The sequence below is a fragment of the Ambystoma mexicanum genome, chromosome 3q, assembly GCF_040938575.1.
Source record: "Ambystoma mexicanum isolate Mex_15411 chromosome 3q, UKY_AmexF1_1, whole genome shotgun sequence".
NCBI classification, from domain to species: Eukaryota; Metazoa; Chordata; class Amphibia; order Caudata; family Ambystomatidae; genus Ambystoma; species Ambystoma mexicanum.
The window spans coordinates 809,655,263-809,674,740 of NC_090926.1; the positions used below are offsets into that span (position 1 = coordinate 809,655,263).

At 48.2% G+C, this 19,478-nt stretch overlaps 1 protein-coding gene across 2 annotated transcripts in view; it reads right to left on the reverse strand.

Moving 5' to 3' along the window:
- The window catches only part of LUC7L3 (LUC7 like 3 pre-mRNA splicing factor), a 986,884-nt gene that overhangs the window by 280,309 nt on the left and 687,097 nt on the right, over positions 1-19,478 (reverse strand). For both annotated transcript variants that reach the window (XM_069654911.1, XM_069654912.1), the window contains one exon: positions 14,141-14,302. In XM_069654911.1, the coding sequence (XP_069511012.1) occupies positions 14,141-14,302 (162 nt within the window). The remainder of the gene's footprint in view (positions 1-14,140; positions 14,303-19,478) is intronic.

Here is a 19,478-nt window from a genome sequence, read left to right on the forward strand (position 1 = left end):
CCAGACATTGGGAAAAAGACGAAAAACAACCTTGTAAAATAGCAGATGACACAAGGTGATCCCACTACTTTGGAAGACGGTTGAAATCTGAAGGGAGTCGCGGGGGCGGGGAATTTATACCGCTACGTCCTATTGGGGCATGCGTAAGCGGCCCAAAATGATGTAGATAGGACACAGAAGTATCAACATTTTTCCTATGGGAAACGTCTTTATAAATGTACCGAGGGTTCCCAGCCTGACGACGGGTAATATTCTAAGCATATGAATCCATGAAAGATCCAATGCTGGAGAATGTGACATAACTTTTGATGTTGTGTAATACCTATCTGAAAAGAATAGGTAAAAGAGGCAATGATGATGGGATTGTTACAGAAAGCTGTGGGTCTTCCCATCTGTTATAATAGTGACCCAATAGGTGGAATGTAATATTGTGCACCTGAGCACAATATATGATATAATTAGAACCTAGTTTGTGTCACCTAACTGATCAGAGTTAGTAAAGCCAAATGTTAACGTCAATGGTGTGTTTACTGTAGTGTCTATGGTGTTAATGTGTGTGTATGTGAAGAATCAACTACGTATCAGTGTTTCAAATGGATGGAGTTAGCATCATGGTAGTAAGTGAAGTGTGGTAGTAAGTGAAGTGATCACACAATATAAAAAAACATTAAAGGAAACATGCCCAATCGATTTCTTCATTTAGTCCTTTAGGGGCAAGAGTCCCTAAACGTTCAATCCAGAAGCATTCTCTTCTGTCCATTTTCTTCTGTATGTTTTCATGTGGTTCATTTCTGTAGATTACTTCAAGTATAAAAAATCAAATCTGCGCTAAGTTATGTCTCTTGTCTGTCCAGTGCCTTGCCACTGTGGAATTAGCGTTTTTGTTGCGAACACATGATCTATGTTCATTCCAGCGCAGTTTGGCTTTTCTTCTCGATTGTCCACATAGAACTGACAATCAACTTTATCAAATGTCCTATTAGCATCAAGATCCATTAGTTTGAGAGGTATTTGTTTACGGGAGGCCCATCCAATTAGGTTTACTGTGGTTCAGAGGATTGTGTTGTGTGTGTGTGGCGTCCCATAACAAACCCCAACTGTTCAAAAAGTATTAGTGTTTGGCAGGATCAAGGATTGCTGATTTGTTACGATTTTCCCGAATGTGTTTGCATCTGTATGCAGAAGCGATATGGGCCTATAAGAGGCGCCATCGGTTGGTGCTTTTCCTGGCCTGAGAATAGCTGGAAGATTCGCCATAGAAGTGGGGACTATCCAAGGGTCCAAGAAGGAGTTGAACAGTCTAGTGTGGTGCTGTATTTTGTGGGGTAGGAATAATTTGTAAAACACCGGAGAATACCCATCTGGGCCAGGGGCTTGGTGGGGGCAGGTGGGAGGGATTGTGGATGATCAACCCCACCTCCGCCTCGGTTATGTGTGCTTCTAGGAGATCATGCTGGCCATCCATCAACTGGGGTAGGGTGATCCCGCGCAAACAGCCCTGTTGATCAGCTTGCATGCACAAGTTGGCAGACATCATTTGGGAGAAGAATTGATGGGCTATCATGATTTTCGCCTCCTCATCAATTTTTAGGTTCCCCTCCTTGTCCACTAATACGGCTATATAATTTCTGTTTAGGGTTTTCATTACTTTATATTCCAGAAACCTATTTGCCTCATTCCTGTGGGTTTAATGTTGTTGGTTAGTGTAGATTGATGCCCGTGTCAGGCAATCGGCAAGGTGAGCTTCCAGTTTACTGCGGGCAATGTGGGGTACTCTTTGGGTCTCTAGAGAAGTCCTAGTTTTGAGGGCAAGTTTGGGCTTGCACCAGACCTCTGCTTCTAATCCCTTCCTAATTTCTTCTTTCACTCTAATGTAGGCGGATGCTTCGGGGATTAACACACTGCTAACCACCACCTTAAAGGCGCCTCAGATGGCGTTATTTGGCATTCCTAATGTGTTAGTTTTGAAGTATGAATTAATCAGGGCTGTTATCTCCTGACGTATAAACAGGTCCTTTAGAGGGGCCTCTTTTATTCTTGAGATAGGTTAGCGGGGGGGGTGAGGGACTCAACTTGCAAATTAGCTTCTGCCAGGGAGTAGTATGAGTGGGCCCCAATATCTATCCTAGTGTCTGCTGTTGTAGGGCCCAAAACTGCGAAGATTGAGAGTATGTCGATTCGGAAGTACCCTTTGTAAACATGTGAGAAGGAAGAGTAATCCCTTTCCTCTCCGTGTTGGAGCCTCCAAATATCTATCTATTTTAGGTCACTCATAAGGTTCAGCAGGGCTTGTTTTATCTTGTACAGGATTTAGTGGAGAATTGAAATCCCCCACAGATCCTCAGGTGGCCTTCCATAAATTAAGTGGTACTGGGTACTAACTCGCGAAATAATGTATGCCATCTCTCGTTCGGGGCATAGATGGTAATCAGGGTAAAAATGTGACCAAACAGTACACGTTTCACCAGAAAGTATCTCCTTCCTGGATCTCTGAGAATAGACTACTTCTCAAAGGATAGGTCTCTAACCAGGAGGGTGGCACCCTTGCCCTACTTCCCTCACTTGTGGCAAAGAACTGCACTGGGAAAAGTTTGGCACGCAACCGCTGCTAGTCTGTCTTTAGCAGGTCGGTCTCTACAATATGTGACCCTAAATGGGCTAGGTGTGCAAGAGTTCCTTTTCGTTTAGGGAGGGGTGGGATCTCAACCTCCAAACGGTGAATGAGTTGAGTGGGATTTCAGGGTATGCAGTGATAAAATCACGGCAAAAATATTGCCTGTAAAAAAAAAAAAAGAAATTGCAGCAAAAATGCTGTGGTTTGACCTGTTAATGGGAGTGGGCATGCGGGGGTGTCCCCTGCTCACCTTACATGGTATAATGTGTCCGGGAGGTGCAGGGGGGTCCTTTACATGGATTGCAGCATTTTTGCCGCAATATTTTGTGTTCACTGCTATTATTGACGCGATTTTAACATATGGAACCGGATTTCAGTCAAGTTCGTACCCATCCAAGCGCTTCAGTAGTTGCGCCTTGATTGTTGGTTTACTCATTTGTGAAAGGCACATGCTGGTTTGTGTCCATTTTTTTTCTCCTTTCATGCTCAACTCTGAAGAAATGATTAACCCTAACTGATGCATGATTATCTAAAAAAAAAACCCAGCATGAACTAACTGGCAAACTAACAAAGTAAAATAAAAGTGTAAAAGCAGAACCTATGAACCTTCTTATTCATCTTGGTTCCAGATGGACGATGCAGGCGGCTCCTGGCAAGTAAGTTGCAAGGTGTTCAGTCTTCTCGTATCCCCCAGCTCCCTGCTCAAGTCTCTGTGGTTTGATGTGAGAGATAACAGTCCATGGCTCGATATTAATCCTTTCATCTTCGTTCTTTCACATGATAATGTCTAGCCCTTAGGTGCCCCTGAGAGTCTTTTCGGTAGAGGGGCCTTTGACGATGAACTGCTGCTTGTGTCGCCAGGTTCAGGGCGGAGGAGAGCCTCAGTGCCTTGGAGACTGGATATGACCAAACCCCGTCCCTCGTGTGTGAAGCAAAGGGTTTTGAGGGGGCATAATCGGTACCAGATCTCTTTGACTTGCAGACAGGCAGTGACCTCTCGTAGGACTCGGCGCTTGACTAGTGTTATCACTACGAGATCTTGAAAGATTGCAATGCGCAAAGAGCAAAAGCTTATTGGGCCTCTTGATCTTGCCAACCTCAAGATGAGCTGCTTGCTCTGGAAGAAATGGAGTTGTGCAAGGACATCCTGTGCTAGGCCTTATTCTTATTGGTACGCAGTTAAGGCACTCATTTACAGAGGAGGACCGTGGACCATGGAAGTGGTCCTGGAGGTACGGTTTAAAGTTTTGGTCTGTAATGTCTATAGGAATTCCCCCAATTCTCAGGCTATTCCATCTAGAGAGGTTTTCCAGGTCTTCCTGCTTTGCAAGTAAGTTTTCCCACAATGCCTCCAGGTTCTCCATCATGTTCATCAATTCAAAAATATCATATGACTGCTCACAAGAGGTGTTCTTCTACAACATATTTAATCATAACGGCCTTATCAAAGTGGCCTAAACATTTTGATAACTGTTCTTAACACATTGTAAATCATTCAGCTGCTAATTATTCAATTATAGCAGTTTTTCATTTGTATTTACTTTCATTTCTGTTTCAATTGCTTCTACATCACTTATCCCCCTTCTCTCACGAAGTCTGGAAGGTAGACATTTAAAAAGGTACTCTTGAGATGCAGACACCTACATTAATGCTTCCTCCAGACAGACCATCGTTGACATTATCTTTGCTGTTCCTTCTTCTGACCTATGGACTTCCCATATGGTTTCTGTCCTCGCCCCTTTTTCTTCCTCACCCATTATTGTCAGCATCAAATGGGAAGTGCTCTTGGCTCACTTTGCATCCTACAAGTGCACCTTTAATGTCTATCACAATGGCACTATCAAGGCCCAGGGCTCTTAGTCTTACCAGGTTACTCACCGTAGTGACCACCTTACTCATAGTCCATAGTCCCCTTTCCTCCATACTTGTGGGGACATCTCTCCGTCCTGTGGGACGGGACCGGAGCACTTTGTAAAAAGCATCCAAATTTTTCCAAAAATGTGTCCTTCCTCTCTTTCCTGCGCGGGGCCCGGCACGCGGCCGTAACCCCGCCCACCTTGGCTCCGCCCCGCGCATCGCCCCCCCCCCAGTCCTTTTCTTTGCCAGGTCAGAGACCCATTACCAATAACAGAGGAACCTTATTAGAGGGGAGGGCGGGCGTATGGAGGAAAGGGGACTATGGACTAGGAGTAAGGTGGTCACTACGGTGAGTAACCTGGTAATACTCCTACGTCCCGTCCCCTTTCCTCCATACTTGTGGGAGATTCCCAAGCACTCCTTACAGGAACTACGGGTGGATGGAAATACCCCTTACTGAAAAAGGTTCTTCAGCACAGCCTGACCAAACTGAGCATCAGCTCTAGAACTCATATCGAGGCAGTAATGCTTACAGAAAGCAGATGGAGAGGCCCAAGTAGCTGCCCTAGAGATGGACTCCCAGGGAACATACTTCTGAAAAGCAACCGCAGCTACCTACCCCGCACCAGAATACCTTTAGGAGGTTTCAGCTTTTGGATAGTGAAAGACTCCGTGATGCAGGTGGCAATCCACCTACAAATAGTTGCCTTAGACGCCTGCTTGCCTTGAGGGCTGCCGAAAGTCACAAAAAGTTGAGAAGAACTTCTAAGCTCGGAAGACCTATCCAGGTAGAACTTAAGAGCTCTTCGGACATCAAGACAGTGTAGAACCCTCTCCGCCTCAGAGACGGGGTTCGGAAAAAAGACCGGTAGGGAGATCGATTGATTCAAATGGAATTCGGTCACTACCTTCGGCAGAAAGGCCGGATTAGTTCGAAGGACTACCTTGTCCTTGTGAAAGACCAAGAAAGGATGCTCCACCGACAATGCCTGGAGCTCACTCACTCTCCTTGCCGATGTGACGGCGGCCAAAAAGGACACTTTCCAAGACAAGTACTTGAGGTCCACAGTAGCCATTGGCTCAAAGGGTTTATGGCACAGCGCCGTCAGGACAACATTCAGGTCCCATGGCGGGTGCGGATTAAGACCTGGTTAAAGGCGTGTTAAACCAGCGAAATGCCTCTTTACCACTGGGTTAGTCAGAGAAAACGAACACTGATCCGTAGAAAGATAAGCGGAGACCGCTGAAAGGTAAGTCCTGCATGACAGAACATGAACCCCTGACTCTGCTAGGGAGGACACGAAGGACAACACCGTGTCAACCGTGGCCCCCCCTTGGATCCAATTTCTTCTCTAGACACCAATGACAGTACCTGAGCCATTTACTCTTGTACTGAGATCTGGTTGAGGGTTTTCTGGCTGCCTGGATAATACGCATGTTATCCGCAGACAAATTCAGATGCTCTAAAGACCTGAATTCAGGCACCATGCCGCCAAGCTGAGCGATTGTGGGGAGGGGTGCCACATCTGCTGTTCCCTTTGGTGAAGAAGATCGGGAGTCACTGGTAACCTGATCGGGGGACACACCGACAAGTGTTGAAGTTCTGAGAACCAAAACCTGGCCGGCCACCACAGAGCTATCAGTAGAAGAGAACAGTTGACAAAACTCTTCAACTTCCAAATTGCTGGATGAACCAGAGGAAGAGGCGGGAAGGCGTAAGCGCTCATGTTGTGCCATGGGATCTCGAGTACGTCCCCCAGAGACGAGGCTCCCAGCCCCCCTCTGGAAGTGTACTGAGGAAGCTTCTTGTTCAACGCTGTGGAGAAGAGGTCCACCTCCGGTGTGCACCAACGTGAGAAAATCCAAGATAGGATCTACGCCTTCAAATCCCACTCGTAGCTGCCCACTGTCCGCCGGCTGAGGGCATCCGCGGTGACATTCAGCCGGCCCGGGATGTGCACTGCAAGCAGCCAGACCCCATGAAGCACGGCCCACTCCCAAATCTGAATGACCAGATCCACGAGAGGGGGAGACTTCGTTCCGCCTGCTTGTTTATGTAGTACATTGACACCACATTGTCCGTTCTTATGCGGACCACCTTGTTGACAATGAAAGGTCTGAACGCCTTGAGCGCCAGAAAAATCGCCAGAAGCTCAAAATGATTTATGTGTAGAAGCTGGTCCTGAGGCGACCAGAGGTCCGAGACCTGAAAGAGATCTAACGTCGCACCCCACCCGAGGAGGGAGGAGTCCGTCGTGATCGTCACCATAGGGGCGGGGTCCTGAAACCCCGCGCCCCCAGACAGATTGCTGAGAGATGACCAACAGTCCAGGTCCACTCTCATGGAATCCGGAATCATTATCCGCATGGAGCCTGAGTCCACTGCCTGATGCCATGAATTCCGAAGGGCCATCTGAGTCCGTCTCATTTTGAGACGAGCAAGAGGAAGAGCCACCACACACTAGGCCATGAGGCCCAGAAGCCTCTGGAACCACCAGGCCGACATACTCTCTGACTGCGCAAACATCTGAAACGTGGCCAACAGATCCGCCATTCTGTCCCGGGTCAGGTATACTCTGCAGTCGATCGTGTTCCAACGGAAACCCAGAAAAATCAGGTCCTGAGAGACTGTCATGGAGGATTTCCGCCAGTTAACCGACAGCCCAAGATGGAACAGGAGCTGAAGGAGAGACTGGGGTTTGCCCGCTGCCGCCAGCAGGCAAGGGCTGCGTAAAAGCCAATCGTCCAAATAAGGATACACATGAATACCCTGAAGACGAAGATAGGCCACAATCACCAACATCATCTTCGTGAAGACACGCGGCACCGAGCTGAGGCCAAAAGGAAGCACCCAAAACTGCAAGTGCTCCTCTCCCAAAGAGAAACTGAGGTACCTCCTGTGTGGAGCCCAAATCAGGATATGCATGTACGCGTCCTGAAGATCCACTACGCTGAGCCAGTCGCCCATCTGCAAAGAGGAGCGTATCTGGCTGGGCGTGATCATCTTGAATTTCTCTTGGGGGTAGAAAGAGGTTGAACTGGGAAAGGTCTAGGATGGTGCGCAGGCCAGCCCGGTTGGGTTTGGGCCCCGTAAACAGCCGGGAGTAGAAGCCCTCCCCTCGCTCCCCAAAGGGAACGGGTTCCACAGCCCTGAGGTCCAGGAGTTTCTGAACCTCGGCGTTGAGGGAGGGCGAGCCCAACGGCTGAAAAGGAGGGTTGAGGGGTGGGGTATGGGGTAAAGGTAAGCGGAAGCCCGCCCGAGCGACTGACAAGACCCATCTGTCTTCTGTGATGGTCTGCCACGCCTCCTGCGACGCAATGCGCGGTCGCCCTTGCGACAACGGCCTTTGAGCCTTGAAGGGAGGTTTAACCAGAACAGACAATGATTTAGCCGTATGAGTGCTATCCTTGGTTTTGGTGGGCTTTACATCAGTATACTAATGAAAAAGCTCCTTACCATCGAATGGAAGGTCCAATACTTTGTCTTGCACTTCCTTCGAAAACTTAGTGGCATGCAACCACGCTTGCCTCGAGGTATCAACCCCGAGCATCATGCCCCGAGCGGAGGTGTCTACGTGATGAGCCGCAGCCTCCAGGAGATCCTGGGACATGACCCTGGTATCGGAAAGGCCACCTCTGAAGTCTTCCAACTTCTCGACCGGAATGTGCCCCTCAAACTCCGACAGACCTTTCCACATCCGCATGTTAGCTCCCGCCAAAATCAATTCGGCATTGGTCTGCCTGAGCTGCAAGGCCGAATTGGCAAAGATCTTCCTCCCTAGGGAGTCCAGGAGCTTGTCCTCCTTTCCCAAGACCTGAGTAGCCGTCGCGGAAGAGGATGCTGCAGGTCTGGACTGCAACGTGGCCGCAGCCACCACTGTGGAGGAGGGAGGTGGACAAGACAACAAGGCCACTTCCTCCGAAGAGTGTAGCCTGTACCTCACGTCAATCTTTTTATTGACAAAAAGTCCTGAGTGTGGCTTCTCCCAGACTCTTCGGACCTCGGCCAAAACATCCTTCTGCAGGAAAAGGCTGGTACGCTCCAAAGGAGACAGGGCGAACGCCCCAGAAAGCATGCCCTCCTGTGGAGCAGGTGCCTCGGGAACTGGAATATCTAAGAAATTCATCATGTCCAGTACCCGGTCATGAAAAGCTCTAACAGAGCGGGGAAGGTCCTTGTTGTCCTGCTCGCCTTGAGGGTCATCTGACAGGTCAGGATCCTGCTGAACCGTGTCAGGCACTGCCTTGTCCACTGGGGATAACGGTGGCAAAGGCGGAAGAGTAGGGGCAGGCACCACGGGCAAAGGAGGCGCCGGCGGAACCACCAGAGGAACGGGTGGAGCCGGGGGCGGTGGTGGACAAATTTCCTTAAAAAGCCCTTTGAAATACTCCCTCATGGGGTCGGTGCGCATAAGCGCTTGAAATTTACCAAAAAAAGCGTCCTCAGGAGATTGCTTCGGAACCTGAGGAGGCGTCTCATGAGGTGGACAAATCCATGGACGTCACGGAGAAGGGTGCCACGCCAGGCCCTCCGCCGACGTATCCACATAAATCAAAGAGGCCGCCCCTGCAGGCAACGAAACATTGTGCGGAAGAGGCATCCGGTCGTTCCAATCATAAACGGGCCGGTAAGGATACGCACAAGTGACCTTCGGTTCACTCAAAGGACCGAACCCTACACCAGGGGCCGATGGCGTAGTTGTAGGGGTAGTACCTAAAATGGCCGCTGTGGCGGGAACGGCCGCCATTTTGTCTTCATCTGAGGGGAACTGCGGCACGTGAGGAAGTGAGGCAGGGGTCCCCGTCGATGGATCAGGGGTCTTAATTTTAGCCTTAACTACTGTGAGGCCTGGAATGTTTCTGCGACATACCAACTGCCAACTGAGCCTTCGAAGGAAGGACCTCGGCACTGCCGGTAAAAGAAGAACCTTGCTTCTTTGCCCCCTCAACAGATCTGGTATCACCACAAGAGCGGGAACGGTGAGAAACCGCTTTCACCGACAGGGCCCTGCCCGGCCCCTCAGAACTGTTGGTAGCCTTAGCCTCTGTACGAGGGACCTCGGGCCTAGGCCCGGTAATAGCCTTATCGGCACGGGCCTCGAACATCCGTTCGGTAAACACAAGCCCAGCCAAGGCCTCGGAGCACACCCCGGTCTTGTTTTTGAGGGAAGCCGAAAGAGAGGCCTCAGAGCAAGCTCCCGTACCCTGTGACTCAGCAGAACTGGGTCTACACACAGCCCCCACAGGAGGGGCCTCGGAAGTTACTCCGGTGTACACAGGCCCCTTACGGAGACCCTCGGAGAAAATTCCGGTAGAATAATTAGGCCCGATAGGCACCTCAGGGCGAACCCCGGTGACAGAGCGATCAACGCCCCTCCCGGCTCGAGAGGAACCCGGAAAGGTATCCCCGGCCGGGGTGCTCTGAAAAGTAAAGAACTTACCGGGCATTTTTTCTTCTCGTCGATGAACGCCTGAAAATGAGATGGGGGAGTGCGTCGGAACACCTCCTCCCACCGTTCCAACCGACGTTGAAGAGCCCGGACCGAAAGGGAGTCACAGTAAAAACAGGAGTTCCAACGGTGCTCCGGACCCAAACACTCTAAACAAAGAGGATGGGGATCCGCCCTCGCGAAGCGACGATGACACAAAGAACAGTCTGGAAAGTCTAATTTAAAAAACATAGACAGACTAGAAGACGAACGCTAGCGAGAGCCAGAGAGGAAAACAGGGAAGAAAGTCTTCCGAGGATGTCCAGCCCCGATCGAGCGGAGAAAAGGACTGGGGGGGGCGATGCGCGGGGCGGAGCCAAAGTGGGCGGGGTTTACGGCCGCGTGCCGTGCCCCGCGCAGGAAAGAGAGGAAGGACAAATTTTGGGAAAAATTTGGATGCTTTTTACAAAGTGCTCCGGTCCCGTCCCACAGGACGGAGAGATGTCCCCACAAGTATGGAGGAAAGGAGACGGGACGTAGGAGTATAACCTCCTCCTTTTTGAAAGGAGTCTTCCATCGCGCTTAAACTGCCCCCCCTTTCCTGCCACCCCTCCATCTCTCATCCCTCCTTCCCCACCCCAGTGGTGGCACCCCACCCGTGACACCCCTCGCAAATCTTTTAAAGGGGGCAACCAGCTTCACTTAGCTACCCTCAATTCTGGCTCTGCTATCAAACACTCCTCAGGCATTTGTTGCGTCCTTGAAGACCTGGATGTCCTTGTTCTCACCGAGACGCGTTTCACCGCCAGCTTTGTCACTGCCTTTGACACCCTTCTCCCTGAGATCTACAAGATCCTGTCCAATCCCAGGCCCTCTCGGCCTGGTAACAGAGTGGCTCTGATCTTTCCTGAGTGGGTTCCTGCCTCCATCATCCACACTCAAAGCTACTCATCCTCTGAAAGCCTAGTCTGCATGCTATCTGTTCTGCCTACCTTCTCTCTTTCTCTTGCTACTATTTACAGGCCCCCCGAACCAACCTCCCTCTTCCTCTCGGAATGGGCAGACTGAACCTGTTCTCTCTTCTGGCCTCCTCCCCCAAACGTATATTCCTTGGGTACTTTAACATCCATCGCGACTCTCCCGATGTGGCTATTGTACTCTTTCGTGACTTCAGCAACACTCTTTACTTCATTATCCTTCCCTCTGGCCCAACTCACTCTGCCGGACACACCTTGGATGCTCTCATCTCAACAGACATCCCACTCTCTAAACCTCTTACTAACCCTCTTCTCCTGGTCTGACCACGCTCTCCTCTCTTCCAACCTTGACCTCCCCTATCCCTGATGATGCCTCCACCTGCACTGCCAGTCTCCTTCTCCGTAATTCGACCGATGAAGCATGCGTCAGTCGCTGCATTGGTCTCTTCCTTCATCCCTCCTCCGCCCCCTTCACTTGACTCTCCTTCTGACTCTGTTATAGCTAACCTCCATCTCCTTATCTGCAACACCCTGGACATCCTTGCCCTCGTCATGAGGATCTATCCGTATGATGCCGTCTTCCAAATGCAACTCTTGGCTTGACTCTGACTTGGCAGCTCTGAAATGCAAGTGTATAGCTGCAGTGAGGAAGTGGCAGGCATCTAGCTCATCCTCTGACAAACTGGCCTGCCACCTACTCTAAAGACAATATCGGCTCACCATCTGCTCCAAGAAGAGGGCTCATGTCCAAGCCCTTCTCTCTGGAGCCACCAATAACACGGCTGAACATTTTAAAATCTGCAAGGACTTGCCAATCCTACTGCATTCTCCTCCTCTCCTCCTCCCTCCAAGGCCCTCTGCACTGCACTGGTCGGCCACTTCTCTTTCATAAATTCTGGACATCCTGCCCTGTCATCTGCTCCCCCCCTTCTCTTGCTTCCCTTGGCCCTCCATGTGCCTCGCATTCTCTCCTCCTCTTCTCCCATTGCACCAGATGAGATCTCTAGAGTTTTCCGCTCTATGAAAGTCTCCTCTAAACAGGTGCTCCCCAGCTCCTCCAGAACCATCAAGGACAGCATTACTTCACTCGCCCCAGCCTTGGCTGACCTCTCCACTGGCTCCTTCCCTCAACCTCTTAAGCACTCTCTTGTGCATCGTCTTCGAAAAAGCAGTCTGCTGACTCTTCTTGCCTGGCTAACTACTGCCCTCTCTCTATCTCTATCACCCCTTTTTGGGCAAACTCATGGAGAAGCTGGTCATCCCCCAACTGACCCTCCACACTGAAACGGCTAGTTACCTCCATAACCAACAGTCCAGTTTTAGGGCATCCAGAGGCACAGAGAGTGATCTCGTGAACATCCATGAAGACTTGCTCTCTAACCTGGACGCTAGCACTCCATCTGTTCTGATCCTCCTCGATCTTTTTTCTACCATTAACACAGTCAACCACTCCATCCTCAAACCATCTACATTAAACCCTAGGCATCACAGACAGGGCACTGGCTTGGCTGACTTCCTTCCTTTCAAACAGACCCTCCCAAGTGCAAATGGGTCCTTTTCTCTCCTCCACCCCATTCTCTACCTGTGGCGTCCCTCAAGGCTCTATTCTATTGCCATAGCTCTCCAGCATCTACCTGGCCCCTTTGGCCCATTTACTCTCCACCTTCTCCCCTCATTTTCAGTGTTATGTAGACAACACACAACGCTCTCCTTCAAGCTGCCATCCTCTACCTTCTCCCCCTCTTCTCTCATACCTGACTGCCATTCAAGCATGGTGCTATGCCAATGATTTCTGCCTTAATGCCAGTAAGACAGAGATGCTTCTCATTGGGATTACTGATCCTTATTCCCCCCCCCACTCTCTGGCCAGCCTCCTTGGATCCTCTCCCCTCACCCACTTGTGAGGCAAAAACCCTGGGATCATCTTTGACTCCTCTCTCTCTTTCTCTCCACACATCACAGACATTTCCAAGAAGTTGAACTTTCAGCTCCACCTCCTGTGGGGCATTCTACCTTTCCTCGCCTTCCCGCATAAGTTCAATGTCTCCAGAGCCCTGGTTCTCTCGAGGCTGGATTAATGCAATAGCCTCTGCCTCAATCTGCCTCTTTCTTCAATTCGACCCCTTCAACTAATCCAGAATAGGACTCCGAGACTTATCCTTGGCCTCAAGCCCAGGGACCACATCTCTCCAGCCCTAAAATCTCTCCACCGGCTCCCGGTGACTACAAGGACCAAATTCAAGACCCTTTAGATTATCCACAAGGCTGTCTGAGGCCTGGGTCCTCTCTACATCCAGATTTCCCTGCCTAACTACCTCCCTGCCAGAGTCCTTTGGTCCTCTGGCTTTTGCCAAGCAGAGAGTGGGAGGTAGATTCCTTTCCTTTGCTAGTTCCTCTCTCTGGAACAGCCTCTTTGCTCCCCTCAGACTTAAGCTGGATCTTCCTAAATTCCGGAAACTTCTTAAGGCTTTCCTGGTTTCTTCTTCCTTCCCTTGCCCCCTCCCCTGCTAACTCTCCCTCTGCGACTGGGGCCTAGTTCCTTCAGAGTCATACAGGGACCAGACCACCACCCTACTAGTCCACCCAGCATCCCTTGACAGCACTTGCCCTCAGCTCCTCTCCACGGACTAGCCCTAACCTGGTCCACCCTGCCCAACGCACTCATCCTCCCTCCCCCGCCGAGGACTTGACCTCCCCCCACCCTTTGGGCATCCCACTACTGCAATTCTACCTCTACCCCACACCCCCTCCTGCACTTACAACCTTGTCTTGCACAGTAGGATTGTCACAAGGCCAATATAGCAATTTTTGTTCTACTTTCTTCCCATGAACCTCCTTCAACTAGGCACCATACACATGTTCCATAAATAAATAAATCTGGGAGTGGGGTAGGCAGTGGGCCTGGGTTCTATGAAGAAATGCCAATTTGTTTTGCCCAATGGCAGTTTAGCCAAATTATTTTCTACTGAATTTGCTGTATATACCTTACACCAATTTACCATCTACCGGTTTGTGGTAAAAAAAAAAAAAAAACCATGCTTGAACATTAAACACCTCATTATCACTGATTTTGTGAACAATACTTTTGAGGCTAAATCTGCTTTTGGAACCTGGAGTAAATTGGCACTTTTCAAGTTTTTATTATACTAACTCAAAGGATAAATTAGTAAGCAGTCAAACAAGGGGATTACAACATAGTTACCAATACATGGTACATAAAGGCTGGCATCATTTTTGCAAAAAAACAAAAAGACTCATCTTACTTTTAACTCTTCAACAGTAGATTTGATTTTGGCATAGCCCATGTGTTGCTTCCCCATCAAATGGTCATCTACCCTGCATTGGGCATCTCCCACAATTAAAAAGGCTCCACACACTTCACAAACTTCCATTTGCTTTTCCTGTGCAGCAAAACTCTCAATTGTCTGAAACAAGAACATATGCATACTTATTTACTGAACCTTTTAACGACACAAATTGACTCTACACCTAATTTTTGCCTGCAAACACCCACTTTAATGATACAGTCTGAAAATGGTTCAATGCTTACTCGTTTTTTTCCTCAAAACTTGCACACTTTGCTTGGTGAGGTGCACGATCAATGAAAGATGGCAAGGAAAATGTCATAATATAAACGGTTATATGACTAGGAAGGCCCATATTTTCTGGCTTAGCCCTTATCTCGAAACAATATTGTCTAAATTGCCTTAAAGTCTATTCGCTCAATATTGCAGGTTTCATCAATCTTTCTAACAAAACTACACATGTCACACCTCCATATGGCTTAAAGTAATTCATTTATAATACACATATGCACATAATACATGTATTTATTTGATGTTCTATTATACCCAGCATGTATACAAGGTACTTCAGAGAACACGCTCAAATAAAATCACAGAAAATCCTCTAAATATCCTCATCGACATGTTCAATTGGTACTAATGCAAAACACCATGTAAACACTGCCTGGGTAAAAAATGTACAGATTCTTGGGCTGCAACCAAACAATATGGCGACCAGTTTTGCGGTCTAACGCCCTTGGGAAACCTGTAGACTGGAACAGACTCGACCTGGTGTCAAGGCTATTATATGATAAAAGAGAGATGGAACAGCATTTGACTGGCTGAGCAAGATACTGGTGTTGATGATAATCATTAATTAATGGCATGTATCGGACCCAATGTTACTTATTGGGAGCAATGCAGTAAAAACGTCTTTGCTTTGACACTGCTCGAGTTAATTTCTGAAAGCAATTTTCACATCAGAATAACACAATTATAGTATCTTTCGGTGTGTCTCACCGCTGGATGACAACACTTTGATCAATACAGCGTTAGGAGTCATTGGTGGCTGTCCCAGTGCTTCGTGATGAAGGAGCTGCTCTAGTGGTGACAAAGACGATCTTCAAGCAAAAGAATTGTTGTGGTGCCACTAGTGATGCACTGCAGGGCTGATGCTGCTATACAATTCACTGAAGGCGCATTTCATGTGCCAGTGAAGGAGACAGTGTGCAGCAGAGGCATCTCAGTTAGGAAATGACTTCTGAGAGTCCCAACATTATTCTCCGATGATCATTTGTACTTGCTATTTCCTTTGATGTTTTGTCTCCGGTAGCAACCACAGGAGTCAGGCTGTGCTGGTTGGCAATATTATTGGCGTCCAGTGTTTCCACCTATTTCACATCTGGTATATACAACAATAAGCAGCAAGGTTCCCAGCAAGCAGGGAAAGTCTTTCTGGCTTGTTACTTTGGCTACATGCATCAGTTAATTCGGGAAATGGTCAGTTCCTCAGTTCATTATGATTAGTCTGGCATATGCAGAACTTTTCCATCAGAATGGGTTTTGCATGAGGACAAGGTCTGGTAGTTCTACTCTCAATCCCTCTTCAGGTTCAGAAAACGATATGGATGCAGACCATCAGATTAAATAGAGCTTCTGGGTGGAAAAGTGTTGGCTAAATCATAAGGATGCATCCATTCAAGTATTTGGTGGCTACCTAATCTGTGGGGATGCCATATTCAACTTGTGCAGGCTTCTTTCTTACCAGGCATGGATTCAGGAATGAATACTGATACTTGTCACAAAAGGGTCATACGTGGTCCGGGCATCTGTAGCCCTCACTAAAACACTATTACCTATACATTGGGACATCTGAATCCCACTTAAACCCTCGTAGGAAACAATCTATAGCTGTTGTATTCAGCACTCGATTTGCAACGTAGGGACAAACCCCATGCCTACTGCAGACGCTGCCATACCAGAAGTCACAAAAGCTTCCACTAAAAAGTGGAGCCATATATCCAGCTCTACCAAGAGACTCACACAAGAGAAGTGGTGGTTTTGGGGCACTACAACCCTAAGGTTTAGGAACTCACAGGGGACCATGCAGGATGTGAGTCCTTGATAGACTTTGAAGACAACTGGTTGGAGGAAGGGACAAAGGAACTACACAGGACCCTTACACTAGTGGCATAATTTGGCACGTTTCACCTCTCGGCATGTCCTTCCCAGATTATGAACAGGAAGATAATGCACATTAGGATAGTTCACAGTTTTCGGTCTGCAAAACTTAGAAAGTCAGTTGACAGTCCCATGACTAGGTACTGACTTCTGCTCAACTGTGAAGTCTTTCCTTTGTAGGCAGACGGCTCCATCTACAAACCTTGTATCCTCACCCTTGGAATAACATTTGGCAATTGGAATCTGTTAGGAAAGATTTTCTTTTTTCTGCTTTCCCACAATACACATCTATGGAACCCCCCAAGGTTTTGCTGTTGATTTGAACCTAAACTGACTTTTGAAGGTAGGTAAAGCTGTTTTGCTTTACTTACCTTGGAGGCTCACCTCCATTGGGTGCACTGATCAGTCCCTATGGCAATTAGTGCAAGGGGAGACTGTCCTCCATTACAAAATTCTCTGTTTGCTTTGCACTGCAGGCATTACCTTACAATGAAGTTCACTGGGGATAATTTGTATGTCTTTATCTTTGTTTTTAATAACTTTTTGGTTACTTGCAGGACGTGTCCAGGATGGGCTATTTTAGATTCTCAAATGCACCTTTCATGTTACTGCATAATGCCTTTTGGGAGTACCATATACTGTAAAATGGTCATGCCATGAGATTTTGCCCTGTCCTTTGGGCTTCTTCCAGTCCTCTCAGGGATGGAAAAAGGGTGCAGATAAAATGGCTAAAGGACAGAACAGAACAGTTAAGGTATTCCCTAACCTACCTTGAAGTTCTGGTAATAGACAGCAAGTGCTCGATGGGTTCTCACCTGCTGGTAGATGGGTACTTCCCAGTTAAGGACAGCCTCAACCTTTATCTGGGGAATGTGTTCCTTAGGTCAGAACTTCCTTTTGGACAAATATGGTAATCACCTAGGTCTTTTGATGGCTTCTAGGTGTGGCAAATCCTGCCCTCTCAGTGTTGCATTTGCCAGATATGCTAAGCCCTTCCCCAGACAAGCCCTCAGCTTTCCCTCATCAAAGCTGTGGTATGTGTTGTCCAGATGTAAGGGGGCTGTGACTGTCTGGTTGCAATCCACATCCTGGCCATGTGTGTGGGCAGATGTGGTGAACAAAGTGTGCCTAGGATTGAGCAGAAGTGGTGGACGCAGGATGTCCAGTTTGAATGGTGCAGATCCTTACCATTGGTGGGCTCGTGGGAAACTCCAGCTTGAATTTAGGATAAAAGGAAGACTCTTACAGCCATGCATACAACCGTCATTGGAACCATCATTGGAGCTAAAACCCCTTCGAAGGGGAAGAGCTGAAACATTTTGTTGCAGCCAACCTCAATGGTATACAACCATCCAAGTGAAGCCCTAATCCTCTGCTGATCGTCAGAAGGCCTTCATAGGTACTTCAACTTCGGGACCGGTGAGAACAACCAGTCTCAAGCCCTGCTTGAGGATCATGCCCTTTGATGCTTTCAGATGTGTTCTGAAACCATCATGTAGGCTGACCAACTTCCTCCACGGCTACCTTGCTGTTTGCCACCCTCCGGAGTTCGGACTTGGGACTCTGCAGACCATAGACATGTGAAACAGGAGCCCTTCCTCTTCAGTTGTAGCTCTCCAGTATGAAGAGGGACCTTGCAGAACCAGCTTCTTTGTTTCCACCACAAAGGCCACCTTCAGCTATTTGATCGTGGTGGCCATCACTGTTCTCCGCCTACATCATGTCCTAGAGGGTCCACTGATGTTGTTAACATAGTGGTCCTTACTTGATCATGCCAAGTGTTGCCCAGCTGACCAGTCCAGGAACCGTAATGCCAGAGCGCCAAACTAGCAACTAGTTGGACCCAAATCCTGATGTCGAAAGAAACATCTGCACCTGCAACCCCTCGATCACCACCAAAGCACAAAGCAAGTGGGCCCAGCAAATTCAGGAGCTGCAGAAGTCGTACCTGAGGCAATCCGATTAAAAGGGGTGAGTTAACATACATGTTTCTACACCCGCCACTATATGGTTTAACAGGAGTCTTTGCCTTAACGCTCCCCCTTGCTTGACATCCATCGGTGGAGTTCTGGGCTAGGATCTACCCTAAGCTTCTCCTAAGGTGGTAATATTGGGTGATGACTACCAAAGGAGTTTACATCTACTGTTCTTAACTTTTAAAACTCTTACAAACTGCCTATTGGCTTTGCCAATACTTGTACAGCTTACTTAAAAGCCACTTAGCCGCCTGCAAAGGGTTTCGTTGGGACTTGTGACTCTAAGGGCCCATGCCCTATCTCCTCTAGCAAGGGAAGAACTTTTAAAGTATATAGCTGTGCATTTTGTTTTAACACCTTTAACTGACTTTCTCCACTTACTGTGCTACACTAAAGTGTTCTATTACTGATGTAGAGCACCACAAAAGGGAATGTGTATATGTCAGTAGTGCCCATTTAGTGATTTACGTACCTGTGATTTTTTCTTGATACAAGTTGTCCATGACCTAAATAAATATAACTATATACATTCTGCCTAACTTGCATTATTAAGAGTGTTGTCTTTGTGTATTTACCTGAACCATTAACCACACTCACACTCCTAAATCCAAGCCTTGCTGCTCAGTCACAGTGTCTTGATAGAGTTCGGCTAGACATTAGTGTATTTCCTGTACACCAGCATGTAGCTTGAGCTACATGCTGGAACAGCAATGAAACAGGCTAACCCTCCCCTTTTCACACTTTTAATGCCCTAGAGCTACAACACTGTGCTGCAATTGAATACATTATCTGCACACTCAACAGAAATCTGTTAAAAATAGTTAAATGATTCATTGGGCCTCATCACAAGTCCGGCAGTAACCGTGCTGGTAAAACCGGCAGGTTGCCACCGGACTTGCGAATTTTATCGGTGCCAGACTTGCCGGAAACACCAGGGGATGACAACCCCAGCGTTCCGGGAAGGCAGGCGCTGGTAATTGTAAATCCCCATTCCCATTTGAATAGGAATGCGGACCGCAAAAGCACCAGCACCGTTGAAAAGATCAACCTAATAGGACAACTAACTAGTATATTTATCTAAGGGCATGCTCCAAAAGTGAATGGGCCTCATTACGACTGTGCCGGTCCGGAAAGAACGGTGGTGGTAAATCAACCACCAC